The sequence below is a fragment of the Neopsephotus bourkii genome, unplaced genomic scaffold (genome assembly GCF_033783945.1).
Source record: "Neopsephotus bourkii isolate Nb327-2 ecotype Australia unplaced genomic scaffold, CSIRO-AGI_Nbou_v1 NB_196, whole genome shotgun sequence".
Lineage (NCBI taxonomy): Eukaryota > Metazoa > Chordata > Aves > Psittaciformes > Psittacidae > Neopsephotus > Neopsephotus bourkii.
The window spans coordinates 11,326,582-11,346,734 of NW_026900709.1; the positions used below are offsets into that span (position 1 = coordinate 11,326,582).

The 20,153-nt window shown below is 43.9% G+C and overlaps 1 protein-coding gene across 2 annotated transcripts in view; it reads left to right on the forward strand.

Moving 5' to 3' along the window:
• Positions 1-20,153, forward strand: part of CHN1 (chimerin 1) — a 104,598-nt gene that overhangs the window by 68,476 nt on the left and 15,969 nt on the right. The window contains exons 8-9 of one of the 2 annotated variants that reach the window (XM_061380189.1): positions 3,464-3,541; positions 18,082-18,166. In XM_061380189.1, the coding sequence (XP_061236173.1) occupies positions 3,464-3,541; positions 18,082-18,166 (163 nt within the window). The remainder of the gene's footprint in view (positions 1-3,463; positions 3,542-18,081; positions 18,167-20,153) is intronic. The other variant, XM_061380196.1, reaches the window with a different exon arrangement.

Genomic DNA, 20,153 nt, shown 5'->3' on the forward strand with positions numbered 1-20,153 from the left:
TCAGGGATGGTGACTCATCTGTGCAATGACTAGGGCTACCTAGGTACAGTGGCTTGCTCTCTCTTACTTTATTATCTCACGTACTGGTTAAGCTAAAGATGTGGACCTGCCCAATGACCCAAACTGTCATCAGGAAGATGTGTACAAAATAGATTTCATTCTTCATTTCGGTTTTCAAAAAGTGAGTGGGCTGTGTTAAGAAGAGCACTAGCTTGCAAAGTCAACTCCCAGAGTCAGGCAATGGCAGAAGAATGAGGGTATGCATTACAGAACTGTGTCAACTGCCTGACATCAGTTGTATGACTTTTCATTACAACACTACTTTATGTTGGGGAAATATATGTAGGAAATAGATAAACATATATTTTTCATAATTTTTCAGTTGCTAGCTTTATGGCTTTAACTTTCAGTCTAGGTTTCTGGTGTGCACAACTATACTGCATATAGCACATGTGAAGGGCTGTAAGTGTAGGTGGGCCCAGTATTCCTATATTTGTAAACAGCAGAAAACATTTCGCACAGAACAGTAGGAAGCTGATTTATGTAAAACCAATAAGCAGTCTGAGTTAGATTACCGTAACACAAAGTAACATTAGATTTAAAATTCATAATCTTATAACTACTTTCCAGATTATAAAGCATTCCAAAATTACAGCCATGAGATAGGACCTTTCCCTGTTGGGTAGTTTTGCTTACCTTTTTATTGGCATTCTAAAGATTTAATTTTCCAGGATCCAGAGATCGGTTTCTACTAATGTGACTCTAAAGTGCTGTTGAAAATAAATCATTTTGGCAGAATTAGGAAGAAGGAAGCTGACAATTAAGGAATGTCAAAAAACAAGTACATGCTTTACCAACAACTGCAATGAAAATTCAGAATGCTTTATCTTGCCTCTTAAGTGGAATTACACAAAACAATAATGGTTGATTCTGATAGTAAATGTACTCTTGAAAGTCTCTGGGTTACTTATTTCTAATAAATTTGATTTTCAAAGAGTTTATTTACTAATATGAAGCTTTGGTGATTAATTTTCCCCTTTTAAAAGATAAGAGAAATTTGGGTTTTCAAGGAAGCATGTAACACTTCCAGAACTCCACAATTTGCTTCCTGAGCCTGTTGTCACTCACAGCTATTTTAAGAGAATGGCTCCTGTGTGTTAGGTCCACCTTGTTCCGTGAGGACTTATACCTGATGTAGTTCTTGGGAGTGAAAGTATGAAGTGGCTTTAGCTAGAAAAGAAAGAATGAGCTGAAAAGCCTGTTTCCCCCTCCTAAGTCCCTTTTATTCTTATACTTCACATAAATAAGGTGGTCAGTTTTTGTCATCTCTCACTCCTCACCTCAATTTTTTATCTCCTCTTGCCATGGAGTGTTACACTTAAAAGGATGTGCAGAAAAACGCCAGAGGAGCATTTATTTACCTGCAATAGAAATGAGCATTTAAAAGCAAGACAGACAGGTTAAGGTAGCCATTGGAAAAGTATTTCTCAATAGGATGGATCAACCAGCCTCCTGTTGGTACTGAAACTGGGAAGTGAGCCAGGTGCTCCTAAGGCCCCTGTATGAGCCGCTAATGCCCAGCAGCTTCATCCTGTATAATCTACATCCAGTGTTTCAATTATTAGCTATTAACTTGCATTGCAGATTAGTGGTGGTGAAGCACATATGTTGATCCTTAATCTCAGCAACCTGACCCTGTGCTGAAACCCAGCAGATTTTTAAAGCCTGTAGAGAAGGTACTGATGGCCATGCAAGGGAACGAAGGAGGGACTCACCATGACCGTTACTGTCAGCTGCATTGGCAGGATTGAGCTAAACAGTAATACTGTGATCCAGCTGCAAAACACATACCAATTCCACCCAGAATCCTGTGACAAACTCGGCTTGTCTTTGGTTGTTACTGACTCATGAGAGATAAAAATACCTTTGCTGCAGAAGGGAGAGCGGTTGTGGTGCTGCAGTGTGTAGCAGCAGAAAGCAGGCTGCACTTGGGTAGGGCAGGCTGTGCACAGGGAAGGACCTTCTCACCCCCTAAACCTCAAGATGGCAAACAGCCCCACGGTGTAAATCACAGCCACAGTAAGATCAAAGGTCCATTTTTGCTCTGTCTGACAAAGACCGTTCACAAATGCTTGGAGAGCACTAGGACAAAACGGGTGGGAGGCAAGCAGCCATCGTGGTGTCCCCTCACAGCTGGCAGAATGGGGGTGAAAAGCCCCGTATCTGGGCTGCCCCATTGAGCAGCTCGGGGAGGGTATGGCGTGGGCTGCCCTGGTCCTCTGGGCCCCTGTTGTACTTCGGGAGTTCAAGGCTTTAATGGCTGTGTGAAACATTGTTTCTTTGGTTTGCATGAGAGCCGGTGAGGACCAGATTGTCCTGTGTACATTTCATCGTCAATTACATCCAACGTGATAATATGTGTCATTCACCTCCTGCTGATGTTTGTTAATTCATACAGAGGGGCACCACAGAAATCGGGGGCAAGGCCTTTGGTGGAAGGGGTGGTGCAATGAGCTTTGGGTGGTGGCACTTGCGTTCACATCCTTACTAGAAGAGCCTGTTACATGATGTGAGTTTGACAAGCCTCTTTTTATACAGAAAGCATTGAAAGATGTCATTTTAAGGGACGAGTGGTGAACATCCACACTCAACTGCTGCCAGCCCTACCTCCTAGTGCCCAACCTCTATCAGACCGGCGGAGGTCGGGGACAGCCGCCTCCTGCCTCGTCCCCCGCGGCTGCTGTCACTGCACATCCGAGAATGCCCTGACCGTCGCGCTCCGCGGGGGCGCGGCGATGCCTTTTGCGCCGGTACCCGGCTCTCGCTGCTGCCGCGGCCGGACGGGCAGCGGGGAGGGGCGGAGCCGCGCTCCCGCCTCTCCGGGGCTCCATTGGCTGCGCGGCCGCCGGGGGGGCGGTGCCACGCCGTGTCGCTCCGCGCGGAGCCGCGCTCCAACCCTCCCGGTAACGGGCAGCGGGGCGGGAGGAGGGCGCGGAGGCCTCCCCCGATGGAGGGAGAGGTCGAGCGCAGCGCACCCCCCCCGGCGCTGTCTGTCGCTGCCGCACGCACCGGCACCCCCCCTGGCAGTCCTGCGCCGCGGTCGGCGGGGATCCCGACTTGCGTCGCGTCGCCCCATTAAGCCGCGCCGTGAAGCAGTGCCCGCGCACGGCCGCGCCACCCGTCCCCGCAGGCTGGGTGCCCGTCATGGTGCTGCCCGGTGTTTGAGCGCCAGACCGACAGACACACACACAGCGGTCCGGGGGGCTGTGCCTCCTTCAGCCACCCCACCATGCCATCCAGGGAGTCCTGGCCTGGGCACAAAGCGAGCCGGTCCGCGGTGCACAGAGCCAAGCAGGAGAGCCGCCAGCAAGACTTCCTGCTCGCAGCCCTGGGGATGAAACTGGGTGCTCAGAAGTCGCCCGTAACAATCTGGCAACCTCTTAAACTCTTTGCTTATTCACAGTTGACGTCGCTTGTCAGAAGAGCAACTCTGAAAGAAAATGAACATATTCCAAAATACGAGAAGATTCATAACTTCAAGGTAAGCGATTACTTTACTTGTTTCTTTATACAGCACAGGGGCCATAGATTTATAATGGGCATGGTATTGCAAGGAAATAAAATGTATGCAGACAGTGACTTTCTGGGAACTTACATGCTTCAATTAAATCTCACTGCTGGTTAAATCAATTAAACATATTTCAGACATAGCAGAAGAAGAATGAGGATTTTGTTGTCAACTGCTTGTGTGCGTGCATTTCTGTAAATAGTATTTGTCATATCTAGGTTATCTGTTTTATTTAGAATTGTTTTATATCAAGAGATGTTAAAGGTGAGAAAAAGTGGCAAAGTTTTCTTCCCATTTAAATGAACACAGTTCAGTTTTACTTATGATAATATGATGCCGCATAATCTTTTAGATCTGCAGTTAGAGGATTAAACCCATCTCATCTCGGTTTTTTGCTGATAAATAGCTTTGGAGGTAAGACGCATGTTCTCTTGCATCTGGATTGAGCAGATGGTCGGCATTTCCCTTCATTTCTGGCTTTTCTCTGGTGTTAATGAATTGAGTGTGTTGAAAGCAGCCAGGCTTGTACCACGGGGCTGTCGAAGCTGCTGGCATTAGCAGCTACCTTGTGTTTTAATACAATTTACTTAGTCTTCCATGTAGCTTCTAATTATTGTTTCAATTATTTTAAATAAATGATGCTCTGATAAGAGAGGCACATGTCAACACAACATATGCATGTTTTGTGTCTCTGTCTGTAATAAATGTCTGGTAAGGATTTAGTAGTTTAACCTTTTAGCGGTCAAATGCATTGCATAATAGGCAGCATTTATTTATAAGTGAATTGGTGCTATCCTGAATTCCTACAGATGGTGGTTCAAACTTCATATATAGTACCTGAAGCCTAGATTCTATCTTTGATGTGTGGAGTTTTTTTCCTCTGTGTAGCTTTTGCTTTTATTTATTTTAGGAGAAGGGAAAACCATTAATATAATACAGGCATCTGATGATATAAGCATAGAATCATAGAATTACAGAACAGTTTGGGTTGGAATGGACCTTCAAAGGTCACTTAGTCCAACCCCCTGCAATGAGCAGGGACACCTTCAACTACATCAGAACCACATCCAGCCTGGCCTTGAATGTCTCCAGGGATGCTGCATCTACCACCTCTCTGGGCAACTGTTAATTGTTAACTGTTAATCTGCAACCTCTTTGGGCATCTGTTAATTGTCTCTTGTTTTCAGTTTTGGTTTCCATCACACGCATGTGCATGTGTGAATGTACACATGTGTGCACACATGTATATTTACCTATCATCCATAAGATTTTATCTGAACCACCTTCTCGCTTTTGAGTTCAAATAATCACTAAAATTGGAGACTTTATATGATCAGGATGTTTTGGTTGACTAGGTCTTAATAAAAGTACGAATTTGAAAACCGTGTACAAAATGTTATATTAAAAAGTGTTTAATATGAACGCTTGGCATAAAATAACCCTGATGGATGTCAGTTAAATGCAGAGCATTTTTTCACAGGCTCCTGAGGTGTCCTGGAGATCTGAAATGTCTTGCAAATTTCATTTGTTCCTTAGAGTTTGAAGATATTCTTGCAGATGCCAGCAAATAGCAATTTTCCATGTATAGCTCCTGCGTAGGATGATATGCATTTAATTCTGCGCACATCTGTGTTCTATAGTTGCTTTCCTTTAACAGCCTGAAACACATCTGTTTAGAAAATAATCCGATAACCTGATTTTCATTTGTTTGGGCTTGTTTATTTGTTTTTTCTTCCAGAAATTGAATCTGGAAAGTTTGGAGGCTGTGAGTTTTTCAGTCTTTTTTCGAAAACAAACAGTGTGTCTGATCCAAGCTCATAGCTACAGCACAAACTTTCCACACACATTATTCTCCTTATAATGGTTGTACTGTAGTTCCTTTATACATACAGTTGCCAGGAAAAGATACCTTGAGAAGTAACTCTTTATGAATGGAGTCACTTAACACAGGTAATTTTTGCTGTAAAAAGAAGTAGAAGGGAATGAAACCCTTACCCCTTAAAGGATATGCAGCAGCCCACTGAAGGAATGCTGCTGGTGTTCATGAGCTCTAAATGTGGCCATTGGCCCATTCGTAAAAACAAAAATAACCAGAAAACCTTCATAATTGTGTTACGGATCTGAAACAAATGGCCATCGTTAGCTCATGTGCTTCTCTCCTTTATCATTCCTTGCATCTGTCAGGTTTTTCTCCTTACAAGTATACACGTCATCACTTAAAATCCCTGCAGAAGTCTGCTAGGTTGCCTGCCAAGCAGGGAATGTGCCACCCATGTGGAAAGGGAGGAAATGTTGGGCCCAGGGTCTTGAACCTAGACTTTTTAAACAAAACAAGAAAATGCAGCCCAGAAATGAAATAAACTTGTACAGTTCAGCTAACCAACAGTGACTGCTGTCCCCAGGGGCTCCACCAGCAAAAAGGAGGGCGCACACCGCTTTGTACCTCTGCAGCTAAATCTTCTCTTCGTTATACAGGCATGAGACTGTTAACAGACAGGGACTTGAACATTTCCCAGCTGCTGCTTTGATAATCACATCACTAGTCACAGAATTCTTTTTATACTGGAAATGCTGTATCTTCCCAGCAGTGGGAGGAGAAATGGAGAATTGTTAATGCACAACAACTAGCACTGTTGTCTTGGAGAAGGGAAGGCGACAGCAGCAGCTGCTCTGGAGGTGGGCTGGGGGTAGCAAATACCCAAGAGACTTAGCCACAGGTTAGGAGACCTCAGTTCTCCTCCTGCACCTCCTGTCCTTCTGGAGTGGGTGTGGGGGACACAGGTGGGGTTTGAGCCCTCCAGCAACAGACAAGGTCGAGATCAGGTGGAGGAGCAGGGTGGCAGAGGAGCAGCACAGTGAAGGTCCTCAAAGAGTACAGATGCCTAGGGAAGGGGTGAACGTGAAAGCTGCTTTTACTCTTAATTTGTCAAGAGGTCTCCTGAATAAATCTGTTAATCTATGTTTGGCTTTGAGGGTTGTTTGGAAGAAGAATGTAAAGGCAGTTCTAGGAGTGCTGAAATGGATAGGGGTTTGAAAGGTTTTAATCTTGTTTAAATCTGCTGGAATGATTTATCTCCTGCCAGTGTGACAGAGAGCTCTGTGGGCAGCACTGGCCAGTAATGATCTCCAGCAATGTGGTATTCTCCTGACTGGGGAGGTCTGGACTCCCATGAGCATATCTCAAATGCAAATACAGAGTGGCTGAATTCTCTTAAATTAATCTCCATAAGCAAAGAAAGGGATGATGATTTGCAAATGTCAGATCTGAGTTTTTAATCTCTGTTCCTCAGGAGGAGAGCTAATTATTAAAAAAGTTTTTAAAGCGTATTTGGGCTTTTTTTTAATTTATAAAAAGTTTTCAATTAGTATTTCTGTATTCTCCTCTCTAAATCTAATATAAAAGATTAATTTTCTATTAATTCAAGTATATCAGCTATACGACATCTACATTGTTTGACACTTAGCTCTAATTGAATAATGGGATTTAAAGGTGAGCTAGGACTGTGAGTGTGACTTGATTGGGTCTGTCTGTTTGCATATTTGATTTCTTTTCCTTGCCCTGCGTATACTCTGCTTTTCTGAAACCCAGAACCCTGCATGAGATATCTTGTAAAAGGAATCATCAGACCACATCAGGACAGTCACTTCATCCTAAAAATTTCATCCCCGCTTTCTTTCACAGAAAGGTTTTTCCTCTCTTTCATTTTCTTACCCACTGTGGGAGAGAAATCTCCCCACACACTCTAGTATACATGTATCTCTATGGGCATGTGTGTGTGATGAATATCGAGTTTGTTCATGAACCCAGTGTGGATAAGCAGCGGAAGCTCAGAGAGAGCTATGGAGTGCTCATGAAGTGCTAACAAGGAGCATAGCTGAAGCCAGTGGTGTTATTTTCTTACAAAAAGAAGGTTTATCATAAGGTAAGGTTCTGTGACTTTTCATAGAAGTGGACAGAGTAGATTTGCACCTAATCATTCCCATAAATTTACTCTACAGCTGGACCCTACCAATAAGAGTGCTTTTTCTGTCTCTTGTAGATCTCCTATTTGCTTATCTTGTCCCCAGAATGCAGCAACTGTCATAGCTTGTAAATTAAAATAGAATTTCTTACCTAGCTGGTATCTGACCCAGTCAATAATTTTAAGGGGAGGAAAGCAGCTGGGTACCTGCTGGCCAGGCAGGGGAAGGAGGAGCTTCAGACAACAGCAGAAACATCAAATTTGAGGAGAAAAGGAGCCTCTGGCAAGGTGCCATATGGATCGAAGCAGTCCGTGTTGGTTATTGAGAAGAGCTCTAGGTTGGGATGTGTGAAGTAGGCTTTATGCCAAAGGACTTACAAGGCAGGGGAATCAGAGTTGCATTTAAGGTTATCTCATCTCTCTTCAGCAAGGCAGTATTTATTAGGGTACTGACAATGCAGAGTTCCCCTTGCCCAGTCCCCTGGACTTTCCTTCTCTCCATCCCCCTGCTACATCCCATAGTTTATTGCTGTTTAAAAATGAAAGGATCCACCTAATGTACCTTCTGCCCCGAGCCCATCCCTCACTGACATGGCACATCTGCACCTCCTCCCCGCCTGGTGCTGTGTTTTGGACTTGGGCATTGACCTCACTCCTTTGCCTGCCACTAAACTGAGATTAACTGCAAGAGATCTGGGTGGTGAAAGTTGTTAGTCTGTGCAGTAACCTCCCTGTCACTCGATAAATTTAGAATAAACCTGGACAAAACACCTTAAAGGTCTTCACTCCCCTCCAGCTCTTGTGACTCACAGGCCCTGGGGGATTTTTAGCTCCCTTGGCTGGTTATTGGTATTCCTTCAGACACCTCTGGCTCCTGATGACTTGAGCTGGCAGAGCACTCTGCAGGTGTTTCATAACTGCTGATAGTCCAAGGCGTAAAACCACTCTTCTGACTAGATTAGTGCTGTGGTGCTTCACTGAAGCAAGAAGGTGTCTGTGCCTGTCAGAGCTGGATTGAAATCTGTGTTTCCATGCATCATTTTCCCCTAGAATATTCTCTCATTTCTCTCTTGCTCTTCACAGAGTAGATATGTCTTCAGAAGGCTATTTTTTGCTATCTTCCTGTGCAGTATTTGGTACTGTCACGCTGTTTCTTAGTCACTATCTTACTAATGCCTGAGACAGCAGTCAGTTAACTGTGATGAATAGCAGTTGCAAAGCTGCTTGGTGAACTGGTGGACATTCAGAACATAATTCCCTTTCAAGCCAACACTTCTTCCAGAGAGGAGAGATGTTTTTCCATGTTTTTTTAAGCCAAGACAGCAGAGATGCAGATGACTTTTGTTTGCTGACATTCTTCACCTCCCTCCTCAACTGAAGCAACATCCTGGCTTTCTCTTTGAGGGTGACCCATTTGAAAGGCCAAACAGGGAGTTCCAGAGCAGAGACAAAATGCTCTTCCAGAGGTAAATGGGAGTAAAATATAACCTTAAATGTGCACAAAGAGGGAAGGCTCCCATTAGGACCAGTCTCTACTGGAAAGGTGGTGTCAGTGTAGACCGACCCAAGCATCATACTAATGGAGAGACTAACCTGGGCCCTGATTTTACTAGTGTAATTGCATGTGTTCTAGGTGCTTTGCTAGTGTAAAAAATCATAGCAAATTGCTTCTGTGACAAGTGTTATTATTCTAACAAAAGCAGCTAAGCAAAGCTGCACCTGAACACTGGGAAATGGGAACATTAAAAGTGCAAAAGAAATGCTGCAAAAAAGTCCAGAAATTATATCAAACTCCTATATTAAGCAGACCTGGTTTTCTGTGACTTGTAACACGAACTCATTTCTATTTCTGCTCTTCTGCAAACTGGGGCAGATGCTGATTTGGGGTAGATTGGTCTAGCTCTGCTGAAAAGAGGATGGTGGCTTTTTTTTGTAAGCTCTGGACCTGGCACTGAACATATTTTCAAACATCTTTACATGAGAAGTGAGTCACTGTACTCAAATGAATAATCAGAAAGGGAGCTGGGTGCCCCTAGCATAGTCCCTGCGGAGAGTGCACATTGCTGCAGATAAGAAAACCTTGGGAAATTTGATGTTTCTTTTGGATTCCTAGTACTTAAGGGGGAAAAGGAGTTCAAAGGTAGGGAAAATATCTAGAGAGCAAAACTGGAGCAGAACTTCTGAGAACTTCACCAGCTCTTGTGTTGTGGCTTCTGAAACTCATAGCATATTATAAGACAGTTCAAGCCAGGGAAGCTTTTAGGCATTGATGGATATTAGTTCCCTAAGGAATTTATTTAATGTTACTTTTACTTTTTGCTTTCTTTTTTTTTTTTTCCTTGAAAAGCCAGGGCTTTTCCAAAGCAGATTTCAAATAGCACAATATTATTTAACCCTTTCTGGTTTCTTAGTGCTAGTCCCTGAATTCAAGCTTTGCCTCTGTTACAAAAAAAAAAAAAAAAAGGCATTTTTTTCTAAATCCTTAATTTATTTAAGCTGTAATTCCTTCTCACCACACCAGCAGTTCTGTTAGTCCCTAGATGTGCACCTTGTGAGTCTTCCATGTGCACACCCCTAAGAACAGGCCATCTCATTTCTGTGGTGAAGCTAGGAAGTGCTCTGCTGGGGAGGACTGAGACTTTGCCTCAAGAAGCATGTAGCACATGTTGTGCTCTCTCATCAACAGCTCTTCCTCCAAATTAGCCTTGGCATTGCTGCAGAAGCATTTCTTTGGGAACCTCTTAAGGGTTTATATCCTGTTTCCATCATTACATGTATGGTGTCTATACAGAGAGATTTTTAATTCTAAGGGTTTTGTTCAATTTTCACCTCTAGTTTCAGAATCTTTTGTATGGACATAGGTATCAAGTAACTGGGGCCTGGTATAAAATGGACAATGTTCCAGATATTAATTTAAAGAAAATCTGCTGTTCCATCCTGAAAGAAAGGTGGCTATTTTATTCAATTTACAAGCAAAAAAAAAGCCAACAGTGTGCTATTCTACACGTTTTTGCTTTAGCTGTCATAGAGCATGACCTAACTGCAATTTCTAGTTGTTCCTATCTCTGCTGACATGATCACTGCAAACCAGAAAGTAAACAAGACATGGCAGTGCTTCTGGCTCCAAGTGGGTGAGGACCTGTAGGGAGGTTTACCTGGCCATCATTCATGCCAGCATACCCACTGGCAATAACAATGCTATTTATACTCTGTGCTCTGAACAAGGAGTGTTCAGCCAGCATCTCTCCTCTCAGGAGCTGCTGGAATAAGTCTTTGGGGTGATCCCAGGCTGGCTCCCCAGGACTAACTTCCCAGCTGGTCTAGGCAAAGTCAGCTCTAGTTTTGGAGAAGGTATGTTCTAATGGTCTCAGTTACTTTAATTTCTGTTACACCTTCGCGTGAAAGCAATTATCTTGCAGATATGGCTCTGCTGTGTGGGTTGTCATGGCAGTGTCTTTGATTCTCAGATTAGTCATCAGCAGCAATATTTGCCTCACAGAAGGAGTATCATGTGCTGGAATATTGGGAGTGCTTGAGACCCTTGTTTTAGAGGCACTATGTAATCATCATATTATATCCAAGGATTAAATTGAAGGATTGCCCAAACTGATGGTTGAGTTGATTGACTCTCTCACTGATATCTCTTCTGTACCTTCCACATCCAGCTGCTGTCTGCCTGGACCAAGGATGGATGAAAAGGACATGCTTACTGGGTGCCAGCATGGGTACACTGAGTGTCTGATAAAATCAACTGTGACAGGGAAGACAGACATTAATAATACAGGCTGAGTTCATCATTTTAATTGAGACTTACGATGTCTCCCATGTCCAGACTAGAGTCCTAACTGGCAGGGTTCAGCTGATGCAATTGCAAATGAGCTAGGACCACTGAGCTGACAGCCTTCATCAGCAGTGTCCTGTAATCCTTGGGAATTTGTTTGAAAGACCATGTTGCCAGCAGGACTGTACCTTTGAAGCATCATGCAGTAAAAATGCTGGAGCTGTGCCATTTAGTCAGTCCCTGGTCAGCTTGGTCTCCTCTCCAAGCACCAATGGGGCTTCTAGCTAGAGAGGGTAGGTCAGCGGTGTTTCCTCCCATCCTTTTTCAAGTTCGTGTATTTCATCCCATCATAGATGGTAATGTCTGCATCTTCCCAAACCTGTTATCCAGAAGTTCAGCGTGTAGGGCCATGGAAGAGGAGCTGTGTACAGAGCAGGGTCTTGATGGAGCAGGCATTTAGAGAGATCAGGGGAGCAGCGTCTCAACAAAGGAAGGCTTTTTTATATAGTGTTCCATGTTGATTTTGCATAGCCATCATTTGACAGATCCAGCCCTGCTTTCTTCCCAGCAGAGGCTTTGCAAATGCTCTGCCAATCCATCGTGTTCTCTCATACCACATATGCACAGCACTTTGCTGATATTTCCTCATTCTCTTCCTCCCTGCCTTGACAAGTGACATAATGTAAGTCTCCCAGTTACGAATACTAATTATCTGCTGGCTCATTCTTGGTTTTCAGATAGCAATCAAGGCTGGCTGAACAACTGCCTAGGAAAACCCAAAAATGTAAAAAATAAGTGGAGTTATGAGATACACGGGTAACTAACTTCAGCAGTGACCTTTATAGAGTCTGAGAAGTAATGCTGAGAGATCTGTCTGAGGAGTCCGCAGCTTGTAGTATAACCTGTTGTCAGAGCCACTGGATTGGTTTTTTATTTGGTTGTCCTAAAACTTTCTTTTTGTAAGAAATATTTTCATTAAACACAAAATAAAAATAAATTAAAATTCTAGAACACTTATTAATCACAGGAGTTAAGCTATTTTCCCCTGTGTATAAGAGCAAAAAAACTGTCCTCCTATGTAAGATCATAGTAGTTAAATGTTTATTATACCTTGCTGATGTTGCAGTAGAGTTCAGAATAGAAATGCCTAGGTGTAAGCCCAATGTGAGGCTCATCTCTTACCTTAGGCTTGAAGGACAGTTTAGTAATAGGATTTTATCTGGTTTTGAAGCAGGTGTTTTCCTTTAGAATTATCTGGATTTTTCTTTCAAATTGAGTATTTCCCCTGGAACTTCACAAATTCAGATTAAAATCAGTTTATCTCGCTCTCCTGCTCACCCGTTTTCCACATTCTTAAAAAATCATTCACAGTTGAAGCCTAATGGAAAGAGAGGGAAAAAGATTTTTGGGGAGGGAGTGAGAATGGAAGGGTAGGGAGATATAAACCCACAGTTGGCAATCCTGCTCTCTCACGTTTTATAAGACAGTAAAATCTGCATATGGCAGATGCTCTTTTTATAAAGGGTGAGAAACCCCTCGTAATATAAGTCAGGCTCTCTGGGACTCTGCTGGGTGTGTTTTTGGAAGTTTTTCTGGAAAGCATGTTTTAGTTTTGAAAACAAGAAAGTCGCTTGGCAGGTTTTGAAAATGGGGAATTAAATATAAAAATCTGAATGCTATATTAAACAGTGTCATGTAATAAATTCAGTATTGATTGCAGGTGCTGGCTCTTGAACTAGCAAAGGGATGCAAACGTGTTTCTTTTTAGCATGCTGCCAGGCCCTACTCTGCAGGATGAAACAGTATTAGAGGTTGTGCTGACCTCAGAAGACCAATTTTTTACTATTTTCTGGCATCACTTGCTGCGTGTGATTTGATTTCCAGAGATAGTGTGTATTCAAACCAGCGCAGGGTCAGACATCCAGTTCTGCTCCATGGTAGTGGGAAGGTTAACAGTCCAGCACCACTGAGCTCTGGGAAAAGACAGCACTACTTAGAAACCCCAAAAGGGGCTTCAGAGCTGATCCTGCAGGGCTGTGTACACCAGGGATGGAAGCACATTATGGCCTCTGGGCCTCCTAATGAATACTGCCAGAGAACCTCCTCACTGCATGTCAGGTAAAGGACGAAGCAAGGTAGAACATTGTGGAACATAGAAAAACCTACCCTCACCTTTTAATCTGTTTTGAGTTTGCAATCACAATAATGGATAAGAAAGAGTGATTTGGATGGGGCAGTGTAAAGCTGAGCAGGCTCTGGATAAATCTTGTAACAGATAAGTTAATTTCTTAACTGATGATATGGAAAGGCATTTCAGTATTTGGATGCATGGGATGAGAGAACAGTGCTAATGATGGTGAGAAAGTGATCTGGAAGGGCAAAGTCAACCTTGGTCTTCTGAAGGGTAACCAATACACACATTGTTGACAGGGAAGAGGAAATTCTGTTTTGTCCATGTAATTTTTAAGCTGATGGTGAGTTGTATAAACTTCAGTGATGGGTCAGCTGTGAGCAAAGATAATGTACTGAGCTCAGTAAAAATAAGAATGAGAAAGAATACAAATAAGAATAATAAAGGGAGGCAAAAGACTGAAGTAGCAGATTTGGGATGTGGTTGACCCTGTAGAGAAGACTGTCCTGCTAGGGAGAGTCAGGAAGAGGTGGAAATCTGCTGACCATGGTGTGGAGCAAGACACCAAGAAGGGGAGATCTTCACCACTAAAACAACAGTTCAGAAGTAGGCACCTAAGGTTCGGTGCGTATCAGCACTGAAGATCACAGAATCACAGAATGAACTAGATTGGAAAAGACCTGTAAGATCAAATCCAGCCATTACCCCAGCACTGCCAAGCCCACCACTAAACCATGTCTCTGAGGGCAAAATGATCTTCCCTCAAAATCTCCCCTTAGGGCTGACCCTCCTGATCTCCACTTGGAGCCACCTGTCATCTGCTCCCCATAATGGTTCATGCTGTATAGGTGCCGCTGCTACCTCCCATGGCCACCCTTTACACCACCCCATGGTGGCCCCTGCTCTCCCCTATTGACTGCCCCTTGCAGTGACCCCTCACACCTCATAATCTGCCCTTATAGCTGCCCCTCCTCTACCCTCATGGCTGCCCTTCATTTCCCCTCATGATCTCCTCCTGTGACCCCCCCTTCTTCCCCCCTGCCCCAATCTCCCCTCATGGCTGCCCCTCCTCTCCCCTCATGATCTCTCATGCTGCCCCTTCTTTCCCCTCATGATCCTTCCTCATGGCGGCCCTTTTTTACCCTTGTCTGCCCTCATGGCCACCCCTGCTTCGAATCACAGAATCACAGAATAGTTATGGTTGGAAAGGACCTTAAGATCATCAAGTTCCAACCCCCCTGCCATGGGCAGGGACACCTCGCACTAAACCATATTACCCAAGGCTCTGTCCAACTTGGCCTTGAACACTGCCAGGGATGGAGCATTCACAGCCTCCCTGGGCAACCCATTCCAGTGCCTCACCACCCTTACAGTAAAGAGCTTCTTTCAATCTAAACTTCCCCTGTTTAAGTTTTAACCCATTACCTCTTGTCCTATCACTACAGTCCCTGATGAAGAGTCCCTCCCCAGCATCCCTATAGGCCCCCTTCAGATACTGGAAGGCTGCTATGAGGTCTCCATGCAACCTTCTCTTCTCCAGGCTGAACAGCCCCAACTTTCTGAGCCGATCTTCATATGGGAGGTGCTCCAGTCCCCTGATCATCCTCGTGGCCCTCCTCTGGACTTGTTCCAACAGATCCATGTCCTTTTTATGTTGAGGACATCAGAACTGCACACAATACGCCAGGTGAGGTCTCACGAGAGCAGAGTAGAGGGGCAGGATCACCTCCTTCGACCTGCTGGTCACGCTCCTTTTGATGCAGCCCAGGATACAGTTGGCTTTCTGGGCTGCAAGCTCACACTGCAGCCGGTTCCTGTTCATTTTCTCATTGACCAGCACCCCCAAGTCCTTCTCTGCAGGGACTCTGAATCTCTTCTCTGCCCAGCCTGTAGCTGTGCCTGGGATTGCTCTGACCCAGGTGTAGGACCTTGCACTTGGCATGGTTAAACTTCATGAGGTTGGCATCAGCCCACCTCACAAGTGTGTCAAGGTCCCTCTGGATGGCATTCCTTCCCTCCAGCATATCAACCGAACCACACAGCTTGGTGTCATCGGCAAACTTGCTGAGGGTGCACTCAATCCCACTGTCCATGTCACCGACGAAGATGTTGAACAAGACTGGTCCCAACACCGATCCCTGAGGGACACCACTCGTTACTGAAGTGATAATATCAGGGTGGTTGAAGTCCCCCATGAGAACAAGAGCCTGTGAGCTTGAGGCTGTTCCTATCTGTCTATAGTGTGCTTCATTCACAGAGTCCTCTTGATCAGGTGGTCTGTAACAGATCTCCACAGTAATGTCCCCATAGCTGTTCTCCCTTTAATCCTGACCCATGACCATGATCACCCCTTGTGGCCACCCCTCCTCTCCCCTCATGATCTCCGCTTATGGCTGCCCCTTCTTTCCCTTCATGGTTTTCCCTCATGGACACCCCTCCTCTTCTCTTATGATCTACCCGCATCGCCACCCTTCCTCTCCCCTCGCCCAGCACCCAGGGAAACCATTAGAAGTGCTTCAGCAAGTGGTATGTTAAAGTGAATTTGATGAATTAAAATCAGCAAAGCAAGAGGCACAGGATGGTATTGGTTTCTATTTGGTGAGAATGTTAACGTGTCAGAATTTGTTCTTGTTCTGCCTAAGGTAACAAGTTAAAATGTCAGCATTTCAAGGAACAAGGAAACCCCTCACTGCTTTACAATCAGAAATACTAAAAAAACCCACAACCAAACCTCAAAAAAATAACCTATTATAAAGTATTCCAAAAAAATACTGCTATTGCTCAAACTTTTGAACAATCATTTTTGTTTCATTTTTTCTTTTGAATTTTGAGAAATTTTGTGAAACATTTTAATTGAGTGTTTTTTGTGGGGAATGTTCCTCTGACTATTCCCTGAAAAAGTTCTGTTAGTCCTGCAGGCATTAAAACACAGTGTTTTGCTTGGGGGTATCAGAATGTGCTTATTCTGGGGAGAGGACACTGCCAAAGACCTGGGAGAAAAACCACAAGGCTGAGGAAGAAAGCCAAGAGGATGTGGGTAGTGCAGGTGAGTAACAGAGAAGAAGGTGTGAAAAATCTCATTGTGGTGAGAGGAACAGAGAGCGTGGAGGTTACAGCTGCTGACGGTCTTGTCATCATTTGCTCTGTAGAAATCAGCTGGAGGGAGAGGGGGCTCGTGGAGCACATCGCGGCTTCAGGAGTGGGTGCAGATGGCAGCTTGCACTGCTGGGGGCAGGCAGCCAGTGCACCAGGGATGCTCAGCAGCACAGGGCTGGAGGCAAATATAAGCCTTGGTCAGCACAACCACACGTGAATTACTGGTGAATTCAAGAGTAACTTTCCAGACTTACTCTACCTTAGTCTTGCTTCATGAGCAGCGAATGCCCAGGAGGCTGCAGACCTTCTTCCCATAGCCAAAACTGAAATGTGGTTTGGGTGCTGCTTTGGGTTGTCACTTGTTCAAGGTAAGTGTGAGCAAGGATCCAACTGCTACTTAAATCAGCAGTGCACGGGATGTTCTCCACCACAGTCAGGCCACTTTGTGTTTTGCTGTTTATAAGCAGAGCTCTCTGTGGATGTCGAGCATTCACATTTCTACCAGCTCCTTCTCTCTTCAGCTCTGTACTGATCTGACCAGGCAGCGCACGTGCCTGAGGTTACTGCCTGCTCTGATACCCGCTCAGTAACTCTGGAAAACCGAGTGACTTAAGCCTGAAGCATTTTTTACTACATTTCACTGCAGATTTCCTTTCTTCATGATCTCTGGTTACTGATTTTTTGTGTCAGCCTGTCCATTCTAAATAGAGGCTTAAAGCCTTTTATGCTGGCTAAGGAAGTAATAATTTTCTCTGTAAAGAATCCTGTGGTTTCCTACTGCAGGAACTCTGTCAGAATAAAATCTGAAACAGCTAATGGTGGCTGCAGGATTTGTAACCGTGTGAGCTGGGATTGAAAAGAACATTGGGGGTTTTCTTCTTTAGCTTAAATTTTTTCGATGGTTTAGTGGATTCTGCTCTCAGTTTCTCATTTGGGTTTTCAACCTGTAACATTAGTCTGAAGAGTATTCATTTCCTTTTAGACTTATTCAAAACTGGAAAAATCCCTAAGTACGGTTGCAGGGTTCCTATGTAGCAGTGGTATTTCTGCCTGGCAGGACTCTCTCCACCCGAGGTAAAATCTTGCAGCCTCCTATGCATTTCACACAGCACCTTGTGGAGGGAAGGAGAGGGCAAAGCAGAAGACATTTCAAATCAAGAGATGGAGCTCCTGCATGGTCACTGCAAAAGCCTCGCCTTGTGGCTAAAATCCTGCCCAGGTGGAGAGATGCTGAGAGACTAGAGAAGGGCTGTGACCTACCACTGCTCCTCTGCCCCATAGGTCTGGGAGCAGACACAGTTCTGCTGCTCTGGATGCTTCAGGATGGAGAAGTCCCTTTCGCCGTAGGTCTGCAAGTCTTGGCAGTTAAATCTTTCTTACGTTTCTCTCTTCCTTTCCTGCAGTGATGAAGGGAAGCTTCCAGCAGCTGCATGTGGTGCCTTCAAAGAAGAGGAATTCTGCCTTGTTCAGACACGCTGATATTGATGTCTGTGAAATAGTTTGGTCATTTTCTGTAATTTTTCTTTCTGCTACTGTCTTCCAGGTGCACACGTTCAGAGGCCCACACTGGTGTGAATACTGTGCCAACTTCATGTGGGGCCTTATTGCTCAGGGAGTAAAATGTGCAGGTAACAGTCATTCAGTCTTCTTTTCCTAAGACAGTCCTAATGTCGTAACTGTTTAATATGCTGCCCGTTACACTGTAACATGGTGTGTCAATGATCCAAAAATCAAAGAAGGAAACCTATCCACTCTGTTGCTGCTGGTTTAAAGTGCCTGTTTTGGTAACATCACTGCAGTGATGCAGGGCACCTCTCAAGTGCTCATGAAGGGGAAATGATAATCATCGTTAAGGGATTTGGTTTTTCACCCCCTTTTAGAATGGAGGAGAAATAAGCAGATGCATTGTAAGCTTTATTTCTTTTATACCACTTGTATGTATTGGCAGGTGTGAAAAACTCACTGCGGATCTCACGGTGCAAGGTGGGCATCAGCAAATTTCAAGTTGCTGTTGTGAAACAGGCTCTCAGGTTGATTTTATGTGTAAGCCAGCAGACCCCCAACATGCCATAGACCTTAAGTCATGTCTCCTACTTGCCAACTGAAAAGAAAGTAAGAAATGGGATGATGACTAAGGGATGCGTACTGAAACATTACATAAATACTCAGGTGCTGGTAGAAATGTATTGCAGGCATGGGTGTCAGTGCAGGCATTTCTGGGATAAAGCCTCTGTGAAGTAAAACAATTTGTCAGTTTTACTGATACGATTCTTCTGAGAAGAAAGGACAGTCAGCTTTTTTCAAAGGCAAAAAAAAATAATAAAAGGATCAAAGTGATCAAAATAGTTTGCTGTATTTAAAAAGTATTTTATGACATTCTAGCAAGCAACCGCATCTATAAAAATGGTGCAAAGAAACGTTGATGTATGAAGACCTGCATGCGTTGCCCTGGAAACTGAATTTTCAAGCTAATTTAAGAAAATCTGCTCTGACTAAAGCTTTCTGAAGTCTTGTGTCAAGCAAACAAGAGGGCTGTTTATCACAGAACTGCAAAATAATGTAAAACTTAAAATCATTTACAGCCAAATAGGATTGAAATATTTTAAAATCCTTCTCCTGTAATTATTTGAATGTAATTTTCTGTTGTTATCAATAGATTCTGTATTGGAGAATGCAGCTCCATTTTAAGAAATTATTATACTAAAATGGCATTTTCAAGTATTTTCTCCCTGCTAAGTATTTAGGGTTGCAGTCATGTCCTTCACTTATGAATGAAGATTGCTAGTACTTTTTACTGCTGTTGATTTTGTACAGGGTGTGCAGTGCTAGAAGAGAAAGAGGAAGCCTTATTTTGTTCTCGATTTGTTCTCTGATTAAAGTAGTTATTTTCTGATGGCACATGAGCCAGTAAGTGTGCCATCTTCCTTCCTCGCCTGAAGTAGATTCTTCAGTTCTGGCATTTAGGAGAAATATCAAGTATTTCTCAGATTTATGTTAAATAACTAATCCAGAAAATCAATAACAATTAAGAGTATGAAGGCTTGCCATGCTTGCCATGGCACTGTGGAATGACAAAGTAATGCTGCTTTTATATTAAACCCAAAGTGCTTATGATTTTGTGCTGCCTTTTTTTTTCCCCTAACTGAAGTAGAACTGATTTTTCTGGTTTTATGCAAAGTTTTCTAAATTCTGAATTCCCAAAAGCTTCCAAAGTCTGGTTTTCTTTCCTTCTTACGAGGACGGAAATAAGTACTGCATGTCTCCTTTTTGCTCCTTGCAGTGCAGAGGAACATATGTGTATTAGATGACTTCATAGGTTCAGAAATTATAATTAGGGCTTTCTATCTTGTGTAAGGGTTCATATCGCTGTTGGTAGCTTCCAGTATTTTCTGTGATCTTATTTGTATTTTTAAATGCTGTTTTGTGCAACCGCACTGCTTGTTGAAGCATCGGGTGTTGGGGCAGGGGGAGGCTGAGGTTTTTCAGGCCATGCTGGAGGTCATTGGGCACAACCAGGCGAGCTGCTGATGTGCAGCACTGTCAGATGGGGCGTGAGGGGCCATGCAGCAGCAAGGGGCCGTGCAGTGCTTCCTCAGCCTGGCAGGTCTGTTTCTG